The sequence below is a fragment of the Pelodiscus sinensis genome, chromosome 10, assembly GCF_049634645.1.
Source record: "Pelodiscus sinensis isolate JC-2024 chromosome 10, ASM4963464v1, whole genome shotgun sequence".
Taxonomy (NCBI): Eukaryota; Metazoa; Chordata; order Testudines; family Trionychidae; genus Pelodiscus; species Pelodiscus sinensis.
Genome location: NC_134720.1, coordinates 40,541,326 through 40,560,156, shown reverse-complemented (window position 1 = coordinate 40,560,156; position 18,831 = coordinate 40,541,326). Strand labels below are relative to the sequence as shown.

Here is an 18,831-nt window from a genome sequence, read left to right as displayed (position 1 = left end):
AATTACTTCCTCTTCCATCTGCTATCACCTTTGCCCCAAGATTCTGTCACCTGAACCCTTATTCCCTTTGTTTACTTGAAGATCTTTCTTCCTTGAGCAGGGATGGGCAATAAGCAGCCTGGACATGGTTCAATAGGATTAGTTCCTGGTGGGCGGCTAGATGCTTTATTTACCTGGGCATCTGCAAGTACAGCCACTCACAACTCCCATTGGTGACAATTCACCATTCCTGGCCAATGGAAGCGGTGGAAAGCAATGGCCCGATCTGTACCGCTTCCCATAGCTCCCAATGGCCAGGAATGCTAAACCGTGGCCAATGGGAGCAGTGAACAGCCATGCCTGTTAATGCGCAGATAAATAAAGTGTCATGCAGCCTGCCATAGGCCAACCCTGGTGACCTGCACTATATTTATTGTAGCCTGCTTCTTGGAGAACAATAGCAGATACTTTAGAAACCGCATGAAATGCTCTTTCATCAGGAAGGAACAATACTGCAGTCTCCATCCCAGAATTCCCAATTCCTGCTGGATATTACACAAAATCAATAGCTGCCAAAACCCTGATCCCAAACCTCAGGAAGTAATCTGTGTACCAGTCTTACAAATATCGAAGTTCCACATGCATTTTTTTTGTGAGATCTTTGTTGGCATTTGCCTTTATTAATGTTGAGTTGTCCTCCATCAAGAGTCAGTGAAACCAGACAGCATGCCAGCCACACTTCACCAAAAAAAAGCACAAGTCTCCAGGACAAGAGAGAAGGAAAGCACCCAAAACTAACACTGACCACAACCCTAAGCTACCTAACTAACTATCATGAGGGGACATGATAGCAGTTTTCAAGTATCTAAAAGGGTGTTACAAGGAAGAGGGAGAAAAACTGCTCTCCTTGGCCTCTGAGAAAACCTCCCTTGCCACAAATCCCCACTGACATGGCCCGATGGAGAAACAGAAAGATGCTCCCCACATCTCCTTCACACACCAGAGCCTATGGGCGCCCAGGCTAATAGATTTTGTGGGCTCCAGCCCTGTGGTGAGGCAGAAGGAGGGCTGGAATGCCAGCGCAGGCTCCCCAAAGATGTGAGGGAGCCCTGAGCATCCAGGGCCAGATCCAGGCAAGCTAGGGGCTGCATCTGGCCAGCCCCGGGGCCTATGGGTTCCCCAACCCTCATCTAGACGATGCTTAGTCCTACTACATGGATGGTGGACTGAACTTGCTGACCTCTCAAGGTCCCTTCCAGTTTTAGTATTCCATATTTCTATGACAGAAAAAAGGGGACAAAAAGAAAGGTTTTGTATGCTCGAGGCAGACAGGGCAGCATTCAGTCTCAAGTCGAGGCATTAGTGAAAGATTTGAAGGTAGTTTGCAATGCATTCCTATATAGCCTTGGTGTTTGCCACAGAATTTCACAAGGGACTGAATGGGGACTGCTACCTATAAATATTCAACCAAGTGCTCAACATCCTTAACACCCATATCTCTTAAGAGGTGGGTAACTGACAATTTGTATCAACTACACGATTAGTAGATAAGTGAAGGCACTCTGTCCCAGCTCACGAAAGTCCAGGAGCTACCCCCGCAGCAACTCTGCAAACAGCGCAGCTCCTACTACATTTAAAACGCAGAGCCGCAGCAGTCCCAGACTGGTGCGAGCCAGGTCTAACAGCCCCTGTCTGTGGCCAGCCTGCGCCCACCACATGCAGATAGAGGCAGCAGCAGGAGGCACACAGCACCACGGGGAGAGTGCTGGAAGGGAAATAGCTTTTCAAGCCAGCTCCCCTCAGCACTGGTTCATATCCTCTCCCCTGCCCGCCTGCCGCTTGCTGCATCTGATACAGAGGTAGCAAACGAGGCAGGAGGGAAGTAGTCAAATCAACTACTTGCTTACATCCCCAATATGCATATCTGAAGTGGAGCATCCATAAAGGCTCCACTACTTTAAATAAATAAATAAATAGATAAATAAAACCACCCACACACTTCCCCCCCCCACCATCTGGGAGCAGTGGATGACAGATACTAGAAGGCTACGTCTACACTGCAAGGTTTTTGTGCAAAACCATCTCTTTTTGCACAAAAACCCATGGAGCGTCCACACCTTAAATGCGCTTTTGTGCAAGGAAATCAAGAGTAGAACAGCAGAACAGAGGGCTTTTTCTGCTGTAGGTAAACCTCCTTTTACAAGATATAACTCCCTTTTGCACAATAGTTCTTGCGCAAAAAGGCAAGTGTGGACGATCCATAGGAAAAAGCACAGGTGCTTTTCTTTCTTGCACAAGAGTGTCCATGAAGTGTGGACACTCTTGTGCAAAAGCACATTCCTTTTGCGATGCGCTTTGAGATGTGGACATGCTCTTGAGCAAAAGGCTTCTTGTGCAAGAAGCATGTAGTGTAGACACAGCCGAAGAGATCAGTCCCAAGTAGGTGATACTTGAGGGGAGGAGGAAGAGAGTCATCATTTAAGTCCCGAGTGAGCACAAAATACATCACAAGTTCCTGTGCGCAGTATCTTGGGAACCTCTTTCTCACAACCACCTCCGATGTGGACCACTAACCCCACCCCAGACACTTGGAGGAGCATTGTACTATCAGACAATTCAAATACACATTTTTGAGCCCTTGAAAAAGCACCGTTTACAAAGTAACCTAAGCCTTTTTGAGAAATGTGCTCTGCCCCAATAGAGTTACAATGTTGCAAGTGGGCACATTTACATCTAGTCCTATATGGTAGCAACAGGCTAAAAATACTGGGAAAGGATCTTGCTTACTACATATACAGTTGTTGTTTTAGGAATTTATGCTCTATGTCTATGGGCTTAGCTACACTGCCATTTTACTGCAGTGTAACTTTCTCATTTGTGGGTATGAAAAAGGCCACACACATACACATAAGTGCAGCAACTTACAGTACTTTAAAGCACTAGTGTAAGCAGACTCCCAGCACTGTTAGGTACTCCTAGCAAACATCTAGCTGAAAGAGATCCATTATTTACTGACATTAAATACCAACATGCCCCAGAAGAATTAATATCGCCAATAGTGCCAAGAGAAGCACCCAAGGCCTGATTCATTACTCACTCTATCAACTGAAAATAACTCTAGACTGGGGTGGGGAACATTTAGGTCAGCAGCTACTAACCTTCAGAAAAATCAGTTGGGAGCTGCACACAAATAAGAAAAAGCTCTTCACTGATGTGTCTGCCCACTGACAAGGGGAAAGACACTCCCCACTATTCCGCTTGCACATAAGACCCCGGGGGGTTCCCCAACCCAGATTGTGTGTGCTCCAGCCCTGCAGCAAGGGGCTGGAGTGCCAGCATGAACTACTGTACCCAGTACTGGCAGTGGGGTGGGGAAAATCCAGGCAAGCTGGGGGTTGCATGCAGTCCCTAGGCCTGATATTCCCCATCCTTGCTGTAGATGCGTGCGCGCGCACGCGCACCAATCCCAAACATGACGAGGTTTAACATTTACTTCTCAGAGGAAATGGATATTGACAGGTTAGGGCAGGTGTGCTGTATCCACCACTATTTTGGCTCTTTGTAACGGGTTGGCCACCCTGATCCAAACCCTCTGCACTCCTCCTTCCCCAGGTCACAACTCCTTCCCAGACTCTGTACTCCCCCCTTACACTCCACCCAGGCCAGACCCCTCTTCCCTCTTCTGGTCCCTGCACCCAAAGCCTCTGAGCCATATCACAGCTCCCTTCTTCATACCAATTCTCAGACTTCACAGCCTCACCTGCAACCAAGTCTCTTACCCCAAACTCCCTTCTGCACCCAACCTTCTTCCCACATCCTTTCACTCCCTCCATAGAAAAGCATGGCCCTTGACCACAGACCATCAAAAATTACCCAGCCCAGGATTAGGGTCAATTAAAATGCTCAAACTTGCTGCATTTTAAAAGCTTTGAAACATACAAGCAGCATTCACCCATTCAGGCAAACATTACGCACCACATTTACTTATGAAAATTGAGTGATCAGAAGGCATAGGCCTGAAAAAAGTATAAGCTAATTAAACTCATTCAGTTTACAACATTAATAGAATTTTTGTTCGAGAACTCGGTCCTGTGGAAGAGCAACAGATACTGGAAGTATCGTCCTTCTACTTTAGTGGATACTATTAGTTCATATGCTGCTTCTACATAATGTCTTTCACTGCTAATATGTAGTCAGTTCATTAGTGATAAAAGACTTTACCCAACTTGTGTACAGAATGCACTGACATGTGCCAAGAAACAGGCAATATTGATAGCGTGCTAAATGTTTAACTTGCTCTCTCAGTTTAATATTTTTTCAAAATGTTTTAGTATCTAGGATGTTTCTTTGTACTGTAGTTTATGGAGTTAAAAGTAGTCTGCAATGCCTCAGGTCAGTGAGGTTTTCAATGGCCTTACCTCTAGACAGTCATTAAAGAGAAAGAGCGTGACCTGTTCTCCTCTGTCACAGAGGTCATCACCAAGTGCCACTGTTTCCAATCGCTGAACTAAGCTTCGGTGAGATGACAGGAGATTGGCCTAAATGGTAGAAATGAGCCGCTCTTTAGACATTTAATTAAAGAGTTGGACAAGCACTCAACTCAATACTGAAAATACAGAGTTTTATAATGAGTGACCTTTTAGCCTTTAAAATTGTTGAATGAACATTCTAACAATATTTATACAGAGGTAATCATTGGGGTAAGTATGATTTTGCTATGAGGAATAAAGATAGTTGGTTAGTCATTCTACAAGTTGACAGCTAGAGGTAAGTAACTTACAGGACATCCATCAACTTCATAGACAACATCAAAGATCAGTCTTTGTGCTTCTGTTTTTCTTTTGTCTTCATTAATGTGTCTGAGGAACGCATTTTGGTTTATTAATTTAAAAAAAAACACAAAACAGATCACACTAAATTTAAAAGCACAAATGTGAAGTTGGACATTCAGTGTAAACAGTAAGTGACAGTTCAAAGTAAGAAGACATACAAGTAACCGCTTATCCATATTAGATGCATTAAATATAGATCTGGAACAATGAGTTTACACATTACCAGAAATTAGAAAACTGCTTGACAACTATGAACAAGACATGAAAAAGCTGATTTTCAAATGCATCAAGTACATGGCATTTTTTCTATCCTTTGAGTTAAATTCCTCTGTCTCATCAAGCGAGGAGGGTTGCATGTGTGAATGAACTGTTGCTAGATGGATTTTCACAAAATAGTTTTTTGTATTGGACAGATACAGTATTAGTGTAATGCTGAATACCTTTCTTCACGAAGGTACAGCCTACAACACTCTTGTAATCTAAAACTTCAAGATGAGAGAATAATTTTTCTTCTATTACTACACAGTGACACACATAACACCCACTCACCCAAGGCCAGAGACTGACCCTCCACCAGGGGTGTGGGATCTGAGACATTGTGAAGAGCCATTGGCTAAGATTGCATTAACAAGTGCTAAAAGCCCAGGTTAGTCCAAGGAGGATTTCACCAGACAAGCAAAGCAAAAAGATAAGCTGTGAAGCTATGAAACTTTTGGGCTACCTGTACACTATGAGTTCTCTCCACAAAAAATGCTAATGAGGATCTCATTTGCATATTTTCTGCCGATCCGTTTTTCGCAAAAACAAGCAGTATAGATATTTTCTTTTTGCGCCAAACCCCTTTTTCCACAGGATCAGTATACCTCCTTTTTGGGGGCATAAGGATTTTGCGGAAAAAGATTTTTTGCGCAAAAATAAAATATCCACAGGTCTTGTTTTTGAGCAAAAACCCAGTGCAAAAACGGACCAGCAGAAAATATGCAGATGAGATTGAGACTCCCAAATGAGTCCCTCATTAGCATTTTTTGTGTGAGAAAACTCGTAGTACAGACAGTCCCCGAGTTACGCGGATCCGACTTATGTCGGATCCGCAGTTACGAACGGGGCACTTCCTCTCCCTGGTCTCCAGCAGACCAGGGAGAGGAAGCAAAGCGGCGGAACGCGTGGCCAGCTGACAGCCCAGACGCGTCTGGGCTGTCAGCTGGCTGCGTGCTCCGCTCTGCTCCTCCCCCCCCCCCCCCCCCGGGTCTGCAGACCAGGGGGAGGGGGAACAGAGCGGAGCAGAGCGGCGGAACGCGCAGCCAGCTGACAGCCCAGAAGTGTCTGGGCTGTCAGCTGGCCACGCGTTCCGCCGCTTTGCTTCCTCTCCCTGGGGGGGGGGACCATGGGGGGGGGGCGGAGCACACGGCCAGCTGTCAGCTGGCCGTGTGCTCCGCTCTGCTCCCCCTGGTCTGCAGACCTGGGGGACGGGGAGCAAAGCAGAGCAAAGCCACGGAGCCCGAGGGCAGCAGGATAGCCACGGCACGTCTGGGCTGTCCCGCTGCCCCCGTGCTCCGCGGCTTTGTTCTGGACGCCTGTGGTACAGCAGCTGGGGCACTGCCGGTTGGTCCCTTAGCGCCGCTCTGGGCGCCACTGGACCAACCCAGCAGCACCCCAGCTGCTCTGCCCCAGGTGTCCCCAAGTCAGCAGCTGCTGAAAATGACCAGTGGCTGACTACAGAAAGCCCCTGCCCCGGGCTTCCTGGAATCAGCCGCTGATCAGTTTCAGCAGCAGCTGACTTGGGGATGCCTGGGGTTCTTAAGTTGAATCTGTATGTAAGTCAGAACTGGCATCCAGATTCAGCCACTGTTGAAACTGATCAGTTTCAGCAGCGGCTGAATCTGGACGCCAGTTCCGACTTACATACAGATTCAACTTAAGAACAAACCTACAGTCCCTATCTTGTACGTAACCCGGGGACTGCCTGTATAGACGTAGCCTTGGAGGATTCTCTCAAAAGCTCTGGCATAGGGGTGGGAGGAACATTGAGGTGATAAGGGGTACCATGTCACTGCTGAGATTTGCATGATACTTCAGTAAGATCCAAGATGATATTTCATATGAAAGGCATCACTTACGTCATCACTTCCTTTAATGAGTCAATGGCTCTCTCCAACATGCCTTTGTCTGGGTTGTCATCTGCTGTATGCTTCTTTAGGTCTACAATAGGAAAATATTAAATAAGCGTTGCATCTCTGCAACAGCAAATCATTTAACTTTTGCTTTAACAACTCCCATGACAGGGAGAACTTACTTTCCCACTGTTAATGCAGCCTAATGCCCAACACAATAAAGCGGGCGGGGGGCTGCAATGGCTCTGCCGGGACCCACACTGTGTCCAGGGGGTGGGCGGGAACAGTGAGGCGAGGGGCAAACCCTCCACCATTTTGCAGAAAGGCAGGGGAAGCCCCGTGCTGCCACCGAAAGTTTCTGAGATGGGGGCAGGTTCCCCATCCCCCCGACTGCAGTAGTTATCGCTGAGCACGGTGGTGAGGGGCAGCGCTGTAGGACCAATCTGGCAGCACCCCAGCTGGTCCCACAGCACCGCCCCTCACCTCCCTGCTCAGCATCCGGCAGCACCCCAGCTGCTCTGCTCCGCAGCTTCCTGTCGTCTGCCGCTCGTCAGTTTCACCAGCAGCGGACTTGGGGAAGCTGTGCGGAGCAGAGCAGCTGGGGTGCTGCTGGGTTGGTCCCACAGCGCCGCCCCTCACCCTCCTGCTCAGTGAGAACTACTGCAGTCTGGGGGTGGGGTGCCCGCTCCCCTCCCAGAAACTCTCGATGGAGGCACGGGGCTTCCCCTGCCTTCCTGCAAAACGGTGGAGGGTTTGCCCCTCGCCGCACTGTTCCCCACCCACCCCCCACCCTCTGACCCATCTCAGCAAATGTCCCGTCACAAGGGTATAATCCCCTTCTCTTTCCCAGCTGCGAGCACCCATGGGGCTCACAGCAGCTCCAACTGTCCGGCTGGCTGGAGCATTTCCGGGTTCCAGTTGGTGCTGGAACACTGGGATGCCGGACAATTAGAGCTTCACTGTAGTAAGAATCAGTGCTCACTGCTGATTCAGGTCTACATGTTCAATTTTCATATATTGTTACCATAATTTCTAACCACTTAAGCTATTTGTATGCATTTTGTACACTTAGGTATACATTTGAAAAAAAGTAGTCACCAACACTTCAATCTCAGCAACAAATATTAAGCTCTCCCCTTAATATACCATGCTTGTGAGGCTGAAATCTAGTCAATTAAGTAAGTTGAAGATTTTACGTCCAGGGTACTACCCTGAACAGTTTTTGTACTTTTACAAATCACATTCTCTTTTGAGTTTCTTTTAACTGGTCTTCTCCCTTTTTGGAGCGCAGTGGGTTGGTTTAGTGGGTTGAAAGCAGTGTTCCTTGTAAGATATGTGCTTGTTCGGCCGCTCAAATTCAAATGCCACCCAGCTGGTTAGTAGAGTGCCCACAACTAGTTTGTGTGCTTCTATTGGTGGTGTACATTTGCACGTGCCTTGGTGCACATAAAAAGAGTATTCCACATATGCATGGAAAAAATCTACAAGTTTGGAAGAGATTACAGGGAATATTGATTTGGGGGAAAAAACCCACATCCACCCACAAAAACAGGGCAAACATTGCAGGATACTCATATACAGAAGTAGTTACAAAACTTGCTACAAATAAGGCTGTCACAGAGACAAAGTAAAATAAAATAAGGTCTCTTAGAGAGGTCTTAGGTTCTACTTGTAACACTACTAGCTAGAAGTTTTAAGACAAGAGGGATGTTTAAACTAGACTGCCTATATAAGGGCATCCCAAGCCCATCATTCAAGAATACATAAGGACTTACAACAGGTAGTTCACATATTAAGTGTGTTATTAGAACTCAAAATAACTACAGAAAGTAGTTTGTGCTGTAACACTGAAGTGTTTCCAATAATTTTAGCTCAAGGCAGTGGCTTTAAAGCTGAAATATATTCAGATTTGAAACATATGCCCCATTTCCGCAGTGTAGAGGCTTACCTATATCTGTATGCTGACATCAAGCACATGAGCAACTGAATTTACTGAAATTCAATACCACACAATTTGGCTCTAGGCTTTACAAACTATGATTGGAACAATGAAAGAAGATCCTAATTAATTTAGGCAACACACACACACACACACACACACACACACACACACCCACCCACACACACACACACACCCTCTCCCCCACAACAGGCTAGGTGGCTAACCCAAAACAAAGTGTCAAAAAAAGTTACCATTCAGAAGTAAAGCAACACTGGGTAACCGCTGAACTGGTCGAATGAGTAGTTCAGCTAAACTTTGACGGCCACACTCTGGCTTAGCTTGGTTTATCTAAAAAGGAGAAAATCGCTGCATTTTACACCAGAGGAACATGAAGGCTTTTCTGCTTAAGTAATTTAACATGGAATTTTTAATAGTGGTTCTTAAGAGTATCAGATTCTAGGTTAAAGTTTCATATCTCAGGAATGGAATTCAAGTGAGCATGTCAAAGTACTTTCAGTTCTCTTATCACTTGCATAGTGTGTGTCACAAATACAACACTGAAAAGATTCTAAAATTACCAATTGACAGAATGTGTGAATTCCTGACTGGGTGCTCGTGCTACACAGTTTATACCGCTTTTGTTAAACTAGGTTTAAAACATATTTTTAAATGTGTTACCTAGATAGTCTAAGACAGTGGTCTCCAACCCTTTTATGCCCAAGATCACTTTTTAAATGTCAGAACAAGCCAAGATCTACCCCATCCTTCCCCCAAGACTCCACCCCTTTCTTGAAGCCCTGCCCTCTCTGTTCTCCTCCTCTCCATCACTTGCTATCCCTGGCCCTTATACACTCTCAGGGTATGGCTACACTGCCACTTTTTTTTTTTTTGTTCTGCAGGAAGAAGTGTTTCCAATATTTGGCCTGTCTAGACTGGGCCAAATGTCAGAAAAACCCTCTTCTTTCAGAAGCCCCCTTATTCCTCGTGGAACGGGGAACACAGGGGTTGCCGAAAGAGCATTTGCTCGCTCTTCCGCTAAAAAAAGCGGAAGAACAAACACGTCTTTGGATGCAGAGGAGTTTTTCTGGGATATCCTGGGTATCCCAGAAAAAACTCCTACAGTCTAGCCGTACTCTCACTGGGTTGTGACAGGAGGTACAGGCTCTGGGGTGGGAATAAGGGATGTGTGGGGGAAGGGGTGAGAGGTGCAAACCTGGGAGGGAATTTGGATGTAGGAGGAGGTGGAGAAAGGGATGATGGCTTGGGGAGGAGGCTCCAGGCTGAGGAATGTTGGGGGTCAGGTGGAGGGTTGGGGTACTGAACAAGCCACAGGCTTGTGGATGGGAGGGTGCAGGATTTTGGGTTGGGGGTATGTGAGGGGCTCAGGGCAGGGAAGGTAGGGAGTAAGATGGGCTCAGGACACAGATTTGTGATGTGTGGATGGTGCAGAAGTGTTGTGGCAGAAGACTGAGGATGTGAGGGTGCAGGAGTTTGGGGATATGAGAGGCTCAGGACAGGTGGTTCCAGTGCATGATAAGCTCAGATTTGAGGCTGGCAGTGGTACAGGAGTGTTATTATTCTGCGGCCAGATGGGGGCTTGGCCCCAATTGGGCGTTTGTTGGCCAGGCTTCATTTTTTAATAAAATATTATGTCAAACACAAAGTTTCAACATTATCTTTATTTATGAAAGGGGCAGGGAACCTGTTTTGAGTCGGGGGTTACTGACCAACAGAAAAAAGTCAGTTGGGGCCACACAAGTGAGACATTCCCCCCCTCCGCCCCACACACACACCCCACACCATACCATCCCATCCCTCCTCCGAAACCCCCCTCAAGCCTCACTAATGTGGCCCCAACTGTACTGGTGGGAGCAGAGGACATGGTACTGGGGAAGGGTGCTTAGGACGGTGTGCCAGTGGATGCTGAAACAGGGGACAGGGTGTTGGTGGGGGGTACGGGACAGGCTGATGGGGCATGATGGGGCAGATAGCAGGCTGCCAGTGGGTGCTGCATCAGGGGACAGGGAGTCCGCGGCACTCGCTTCCTTTGAGGAATGCTACTCCCTCTCCCCCACAGAGGCAGCTTGTCCTGGCACTCACCTTCTCCAGGGATTCCTACCCCCTCCCCACCGCCCACTTCCCCCCCCCCCCCCACCAGCAGGGGAAGCTCGTCCCGGCACTTGCCTCCTTGAGGGATTCCTACACCAGGCCTCCCGCCCCTCATTGCGCAGGAAGTCCCCGGCACGCCACAGACCTGGGTCTGGTACCATGCCAACTGATTGCAGGAGGGGGGAGAGCAGTCAGCGCAATTCCCGAAACCCCAGAAGTGGCACGCACCTGTGGGACTTCTGTCTACCCTGCAGGAAGCCAGTTCTACCTCCATTGTCACTGGAGGTAGGCAGTGGGGCTTCTTGGGGATGAGGGAAAATGGGGAGGCCCTGAATGCCTGCGTCGTGATCGACTGGTTGCGCCCTCCCGATCAATGGGTTGGTGACCATGGGTCTAAGATGAACCCTCCCTCATCCCTTTATAGAATTAAGATATCCGTAATATGTTTTCAAGAACTTAATCTCAGTGATATCAAACACTTTCTGGAGATGCTGATGATTACTACATTTAAAACGTAAAACAACTAGTTTCAGACAGACAGTTAGCTTGGAGACACCAATGTCACATACTGGTTGCAAAGTGCCACCTGTCTCTTTGAAGGTTTGAAGAGTTACCAAGGATTGTAGTCCTTAAGACTCCCTTATCCATTCCCAAATTTTACAGATCTATAGCACTTTTCCTTCCTCTAACTGAAAACCAAGATTCACTGAGTTAGAGAATATATTTATAGTTGGTGAAAATAAAGTTCAATGCATAAATACCTTTAGGAAAGCATGAAACCGTGGCTTCTGTTTTTCACATTTCATAATAGTCTCTTTGCTCATTTCAAAGAAGTTCACAAAAGGAGGATATGTTTTCAACAAGTCTTTTGACTGAAAAAAAAATTGCAAAAATCTTTTAACACACTTTTGCTAAACAAATAGTCTTCATGCACATTGTAATACAGGCAGTCCCCGAGTTACGCGGATCCGACTTACTTCGAGGTGTACCGGTAGTTCGGAATAGGAATCCTAGTCCAAACTACCTAGTTCGAGCCCAGTGTAGCCGCGCTGCACGGGGTTCGAACCAACGGGGTTTTAAAAATGGCGGCTCCCCGCTTATGCAAATGAAGCCCGGGAAATTCAAATCCCGGGCTTCATTTGCAAGTGCGGTATGCCTACATTACCCTCCTAGTTCGAACTAGGAGGGTAGTGTAGACATACCCTATCTTGTACGTAATCCGGGGACTACCTGTACAATAGTAAGAATTAAGACTAATGGCTAGTTATGGTTTTAAATTAAATCCCGCATATTACCAAAGCAATTTAAGTTTATTTATGGCACATACAGATGGCTTAATACAGTGTAATCTACATCATCTTATGCTTAAATATACTGTAATCTGCATTGAGGCATTCTTAGCCCTGGTGCCTAATAGGGATGTTAATGTAGTTTAACCAACGAATTGATCAGTCCATAAGCAGGAGAACCACAGGAGGAGTTAGCTCCTAGAGCTAATCCCTGCTATGGCTCTGAATACAGGTAGTCCCCGGGTTACGTACAAGATAGGGACTGTAGGTTTGTTCTTAAGTTGAATCTGTATGTAAGTCGGAACTGGCGTCCAGATTCAGCCGCTGCTGAAACTGATCAGTTTCAACAGTGGCTGAATCTGGACGCCAGTTCTGACTTACATACAGATTCAACTTAAGAACCCCAGGCATCCCCAAGTCAGCTGCTGCTGAAACTGATCAGCGGCTGATTCCAGGAAGCTCGGGGCAGGGGCTTCCTGTAGTCAGCCGCTGGTCAGTTTCAGCAGCAGCTGACTTGGGGACGCCTGGGGCAGAGCAGCTGGGGTGCTGCTGGGTTGGTCCAGTAGAGCCACCACTCCTCGGCGCTAATGGACCAACCCAGCAGCACCCAAGCTGCTCTGCCCCAGGCATCCTGATTCAGCCGCTGGACCAACCGGCAGCACCCCAGCTGCTGTACCACAGGCGTCCGGAGCAAAGCCGCGGAGCACGCGGGCAGCGGACAGCCCAGACACATCTGGGCTGTCCGCTGCCCGCATGCTCCGCCGCTTTGCTTCCTCTACCTGGTCTGCTGGAGACCAGGGAGACAGGCCCCGTTCGTAACTGCGGATCCGACATAAATCGGATCCGCGTAACTCGGGGACTGCCTGTACGTTTAAGAGGCAGAGGTGCAGCATCTGAGACTGGGTGCAAGCCAGGAAATCAGACCATTCCCAGCTCATGCCTGGTCCCCGCAATCCCTGCACATTCCCAATCCCCCGCCATCCCCTGACAGTGCTGGGAGGAATTGGCTTTTAAGCTGGCTTTCCCCAGCACTGGCTTCTGCTCCCCCGCCCTTGCTGCCTGATAGTGGCAGCAAGAAATGGGGGGGAGGGGAGGAGAGAAGTGACTAGTCGAGGGACTCGACTATCTGATAAGCATAAGCTTATCGGATAGTGGACGACTAGTCACTTAGCATGTGATTAGGGACTAGGGATGTAAGTCAATTGCCCCTAAACAAAGGTGGGGGAGGGGCGGTTTTTAGCAGCAGCAGTTCACAATAGAATTTGTGAGAGCTCTGCAATGCAGAGTGGAAGCCTGGTCTTCAGTCAGTCTAATTTTGAACAGCCAGCTTTGAAAATTTTAACCATTTTCCACTTAGACCTCAAAGTGTCTCATTGTTTAGATCAGGGGCTTTTCAAGCTGAGTCGCAGGCCCGCCTGGGGAAGCCACTGGCGGGTCACGAGACTCTGTCTATGCAAGCATCCATAAGCATAAAGCCTCACAGCTCGACCTGGCAGCAGTTGGCCGTTTTGGAAACGTTGAACCGCAACCAATGGGAGCGGTGAGGCTTCATACCTATGGACACTTGCATAAACAAAGCATCTCGTTACCTGCTTACCTGGGCAGGCCTGCGACCCAGCTTTAAAAGCCCCTGGTTTAGACAATATCTTCCTTGAAGCTTAAGCACAAAACCCCGTTTCTTCCCAAGTTTTCTTACTGATACTACATAGGGTTGCCTGCGGTTTTACCTTGGACTAAGACAGGAGTAGGCAAAAGGGCCTCTGCAGGCCGTATCCGCTCCCCTACCCCCAAGCTAATTAGGGTCTGGGGGTAGGGGAGCACGTGAAGCTTCCTCCTGCCCTGCCAGGAGCACGCAGAACTTTGAAGTGCCATGCGCTCCTTGCAGGGCAGGAGGAGACGTCACGCCCCCTACCCCACCCCCGAGTAGCGTGTGGCATTTCAAAGTGCCGCACATGCGCGCAGAGGGGAGGCAGGGTGAAGGAAGCTTTGCGCAGCTCCCCCACCCCCAGGCCAATCAGGGTCTGGGGACGGAGGAGCTGTGTAAAGCTCCCTTCGCCATGCCCCGGCCTTGCGAGGAGCACACTGTACTTCAAAGTGCCACACCCTCCTTGCAGGACGGGAGGAGTCTTTGCGCACTCCCCCGCCCCCAGGCCTAACTGGCCTGGGGCAGGGGAGCATGCAAAGCTCTTCCCGCCCTGCCAGGGGCATGGGTGCATAGTGGGGGTGGGGGGCAAAGGGGCTCCCCCATTCCCAGACCAATCATGGTCTGGGGGTGGGGAAGCCCAGAAGCATCCTTCTCCACCCCTTCCAGGTCAGCCCAGGGCCACTTGGCCAAAAATTATTGCCCACCCCGGGCTAAGATATGTGAAAATGTTGAAGAAAATATGGCCACAGTTGAGCAAGTGAAGCCTATTATTGTCAATAGCCAGGGAGAGCATTAGACAGCTGATTGCTGTTACCCTAGAATTGCATTTTTCTCTACCTTCTTGCACATTCGTTACTGGTAGATACGAAATTCTGGTCTGACTAAAATAACTAAGCCTCTGAGCTACTCTCTCCCACGCATTTTTCACTAGGTATGAAGGGGAAGCAATAAAGTACAGCTACACAGTTACAAAACTCACAGGCCATTTTCTTGGTACTCCCAGTTTATTCAAACAGCAGTGGGATACAGGAGTTTACAAGAGAGCCGCTCTACCTGTTCAAGCCTAGTTTCTAGCATTTGGATAAAAGTTTCTAGAAAGCTTTTTGGAGCTTTGCCCAATATTACAACACAAGAAAGTGAGGATTCTTTAGTTCTACATGAGTTACTGCATGAGCTTACTTAATGCCATTATTTAAAAAAAAAATTAAAAAAATTAATGATGTTCCTCAATGCATTTTAGATTACCTTAAGAAAAACTAGTTCATAGCTACTGTAAAAACTTACATATTTAAGAATAACATCACCAATGCTTTTGCTTTCAGCCCAGTTTATCATAAGGTCTTCAAGGTCTTCCTGGAATATAAACAATTGTATTAGGGAGACAAAAACAGCCTGATTTAAGAGCCAAATATTTTAAGTTGCATAGCTTTGTAAACCTGCAGCTAGTATTTACTCTTTTCTCTACTCAGGATGTGACTGTGTGTGGCAATTACCGTGGCATCCAACACTTACTAGAGAATTGTGCTCCAGATTCTAACCTTACATACCATTCAAACATATGTTTTCCTTTCCATCATTGTGAAACAGCTTTCCAAAATATCTGAGTGTAGATAATACAGGGTTACCTTCCAGTTTGCAGACAGACACTTGAGCTTGTGCATTTTCAAATGGGATATTAACTCCCCATGATGGTAGTTACGGAAAGGGTGTGAGAGAATGAAAACCAATTGTAAGTTCAACTATCACTTGGACATCCACTCTCCTTTTCTTCCTCTCACCCCTGTTCTCTCCTACCCCGATATAGGGAATGCAATCTGTGACGTCAGGACATACCAATCCAAATGACTAGGGAGCTGTGCCACCGTTGCATGATGCTTCAGCTTGCAGGACAATGCCCTATCATTGTAGCTCCCAATCCGGACCACTCATTAATAGCTTGCCAGCACACAGGTCACTCCCAGATGTGTTTGTGTAAGTGTAGCCTGTCAGTCACACCCTGGTTCCCACAAACCTTGTTTATACTGCAATGACCCCAACGTACATCTAGTCCTGGATTTTCCTCCAGAAGTGTATTTTTTATACTGCCTTGCCTTCTCCTGGACAGTCCAAATATATTAAGCCCACAAGGAATTCCTTGAGTATTCATCTGGAGATATCCAAGGCCAAGGAAGCTATCCAGCTACACAGGACAGCTGGCACGTCACTGGGGGGAGGAGGAAGTGGCTCTGTCATAGGGAGAGGGAGGACACTGGCAGCTGATCACTTCTGGTAGAAGGTAGTGCTCCACCCCTGTTCCCAACCCACCCACCATAATTCTGGAGAATCACTATGCTGCTCTGGCCATGAGAGATGAAGAATTATCCTCTAAGACAGAGAAGAAGCCATGCACTCTCTCTCCTCTCCCCAAGTCTGGGAGGGCTGTAGCCACCATTCCCAAGAGGAACAGAAGGTAGTGGTGGCTGGAGACTGAGGGGAATGGAGGCACGCATCTGTTGTCCAGACATGGCATTCTGGGAGGTATGCTGCCTGCCAAGGGCCCACATCCAAGACTTATAGAGTGAGTGTCAAGAATCATCCAGCCCTTTGACTAGTATCCCATGCTACTCATCCAAGTGGGCACTAATAAGAGGTGTGACCCTTATCAGATAAAAAAAAATTACTACAGGGCTCAGAGTGCATTTGAGGGAGTTTGGGGCAGAGATGGTGTTCTCTTTGATCCTTCTGGTCAAAGATAAGGGCCCAGGCAGAGACAGATACATCCTGGAGATGAATGCCTGACTGAAGATGGTATTTCCAGGAGGGCTTTGGCTTCCTGGACCACAGATTGCTGTTCCAGGAAGAACCACCGCTAAGCAGAGATGGCATCCACCTACTGAGGAAGGAGAAGAGAGTATTATTTGGATTCAGACTGGCTGATCTAATGAGGAGAGCTTTAAACTAGGTTTGACCTGGACAGGTGACCAATACCCACAGTCAGTAAAAAACTGGCATGGGGGAAAGAGAGGAGGAAGGGTGGCATGGGTTGCAATAGCAAGGAGAAAAAGCATAACTGCAGGGCTAGAACAATTCAGTAGCTTAAGTTGTCTGTATACAAATGCAAGAAGTATAGGGAATAAGCCAGAAGAACTTGAAATACTAGTACAGGCAGTCCCTGGGTTATGTGGATCCAACTTATGTCTGATCCCTACATACGAACGGGGCTTTTCTCGCCACGGAGGACGCAGGCGGCGGGACCACCCAGACGTGCCGCAGTCCCGCCGCCCGCGTCCTCCCCATTGAGAAATACCACTCCGCGTCTCCCTAGAGCACCCCCCCTCTCCCTCCAGCAGACCAGGCTTTTCTCGCCGACGCCTGGGGTAGAGCAGCTGGGGTGCTGCCGTGTTGGTCCCCGCAGCGCCGAAGTGCGACGCTGCGGGGACCTACCTGGCAGCGCCCCAGCTGCTCTGTCCCAGGCGTCCAGGTTCAGCCGCTGTTGAAACTGATCAGCGGCTGATTCCAGGAAGCCCGGGGCAGAGCAACTCTGCCTCGGGCTTCCTGTAGTCAGCCACTGGTCAGTTTCAGCAGCAGCTGAATCTGGACGCCAGTTCCGACTTACATACAAATTCAACTTAAGAACAAACCTACAGTCCCTATCTTGTACGTAACCCGGGGACTGCCTGTAAACAAAACACAACCGTGACAGCTGGTATCACAGAGACTTGGTGGAATAATACATGTAGCTGGAATATTGAATAGAAGGGTACAGCTTGCTCAGGAATGACCAGCAGGGGAAAAATGGAAGATTTTTTTTTTTAAAAGAGTAAAGTACACACTTGGACTGAAGTTGAGATGGAAATAGGACAGATTTGTTGAGAGTCTCTGCATGGTAGGGATCTATTACAGATCTCTTAACCAGTAGAAGAGGTGGACCCATCAACAAAAGCCATCAAAAGCACAGAATTTGGTGGTTATGGGGGACTGTAACTATCCAGACATCTACTGGGGAAAACAACACAGTAGGCACATATTGTCCAGTAATTTCTTGGAATATATTTCGAGACTTTATTTTAGAAGATGAAGAAAGCTAATGGGAGGCAGTTCTAGATAGGATTTTAACCAACAGGGAGGAACTGGTTGAGAATTTGAAAGTGGAAGTTGGGTGAAAGTAATCATGAAATGATAAGAGTGAGATACTAAGGAATGGTAGGAGGAAGAACAGCAAAATACAGACAATGGATTTCAAGAAGATAGACTTTAGCTAACTGGGAATTTGCAGGTAAGGTCTCATGGAAAAAGGAACAAACAACTGAAGACAGTTCGCAGCTTTTGGAGAGAGATATTATTAAGGGTGCAGGAGCACACTATTCCATTGCATAAGAAGATAGGAAGTACGGAAGGAGACCACCCTGACTAAATCAGGAGATATTAAATAATCTAAATATGAAAAAGGAATCACACAAAAAGTGAAATTACATCAAGTTACAAAGAATGAATACAAACTAAGAAAAGTGTGTAGGGATAAAATGAGAAATGCTAAGGCACGAAACAAGTTCAAATTAGCTACATAAAAAGTAACAAAAACATTCTACAAATATATTAAGAGGAAGATAAATATAGGGTAGGCCCATAACTCAAATGGAGGGGGGGGGGGGCAACAGAAAATATGGAAATAGGAGAGGCGCTTAATGACTTTTGTTTTTATTTTCACCAAGAAGTCTGGTAGTGACTGGACACCTGACTGGACTCTTAACATAGTGAGAAATTCAGAAGCTTAAAATAAGAAAAGAACAAAAGTTAAAATTTACTTAGATAAGTTAGGTGGCCTTCAAGTCACCAGGGCCTGATAAAAATGCATCCTAGAATACTCAAGGAGGTGATTGGGGACATATCTGAGACATTAGTTATAATCTAAGTCATGGAAAACCAGACAAATTCCAGAAGACCG

General features: G+C 47.3%; 1 protein-coding gene across 9 annotated transcripts in view; it reads right to left on the bottom strand.

The window, feature by feature from the left end:
- The window catches only part of ECT2 (epithelial cell transforming 2), a 67,644-nt gene that overhangs the window by 17,016 nt on the left and 31,797 nt on the right, over nt 1–18,831 (bottom strand). For all 9 annotated transcript variants that reach the window (XM_075937964.1, XM_075937963.1, XM_075937967.1 and 6 more), the window contains 6 exons: nt 15,192–15,256; nt 11,735–11,845; nt 9,116–9,212; nt 6,929–7,010; nt 4,760–4,838; nt 4,398–4,517 (listed from right to left, as the gene is read on the bottom strand). In XM_075937964.1, coding sequence (XP_075794079.1) covers nt 4,398–4,517; nt 4,760–4,838; nt 6,929–7,010; nt 9,116–9,212; nt 11,735–11,845; nt 15,192–15,256 — 554 coding nt within the window. The remainder of the gene's footprint in view (nt 1–4,397; nt 4,518–4,759; nt 4,839–6,928; nt 7,011–9,115; nt 9,213–11,734; nt 11,846–15,191; nt 15,257–18,831) is intronic.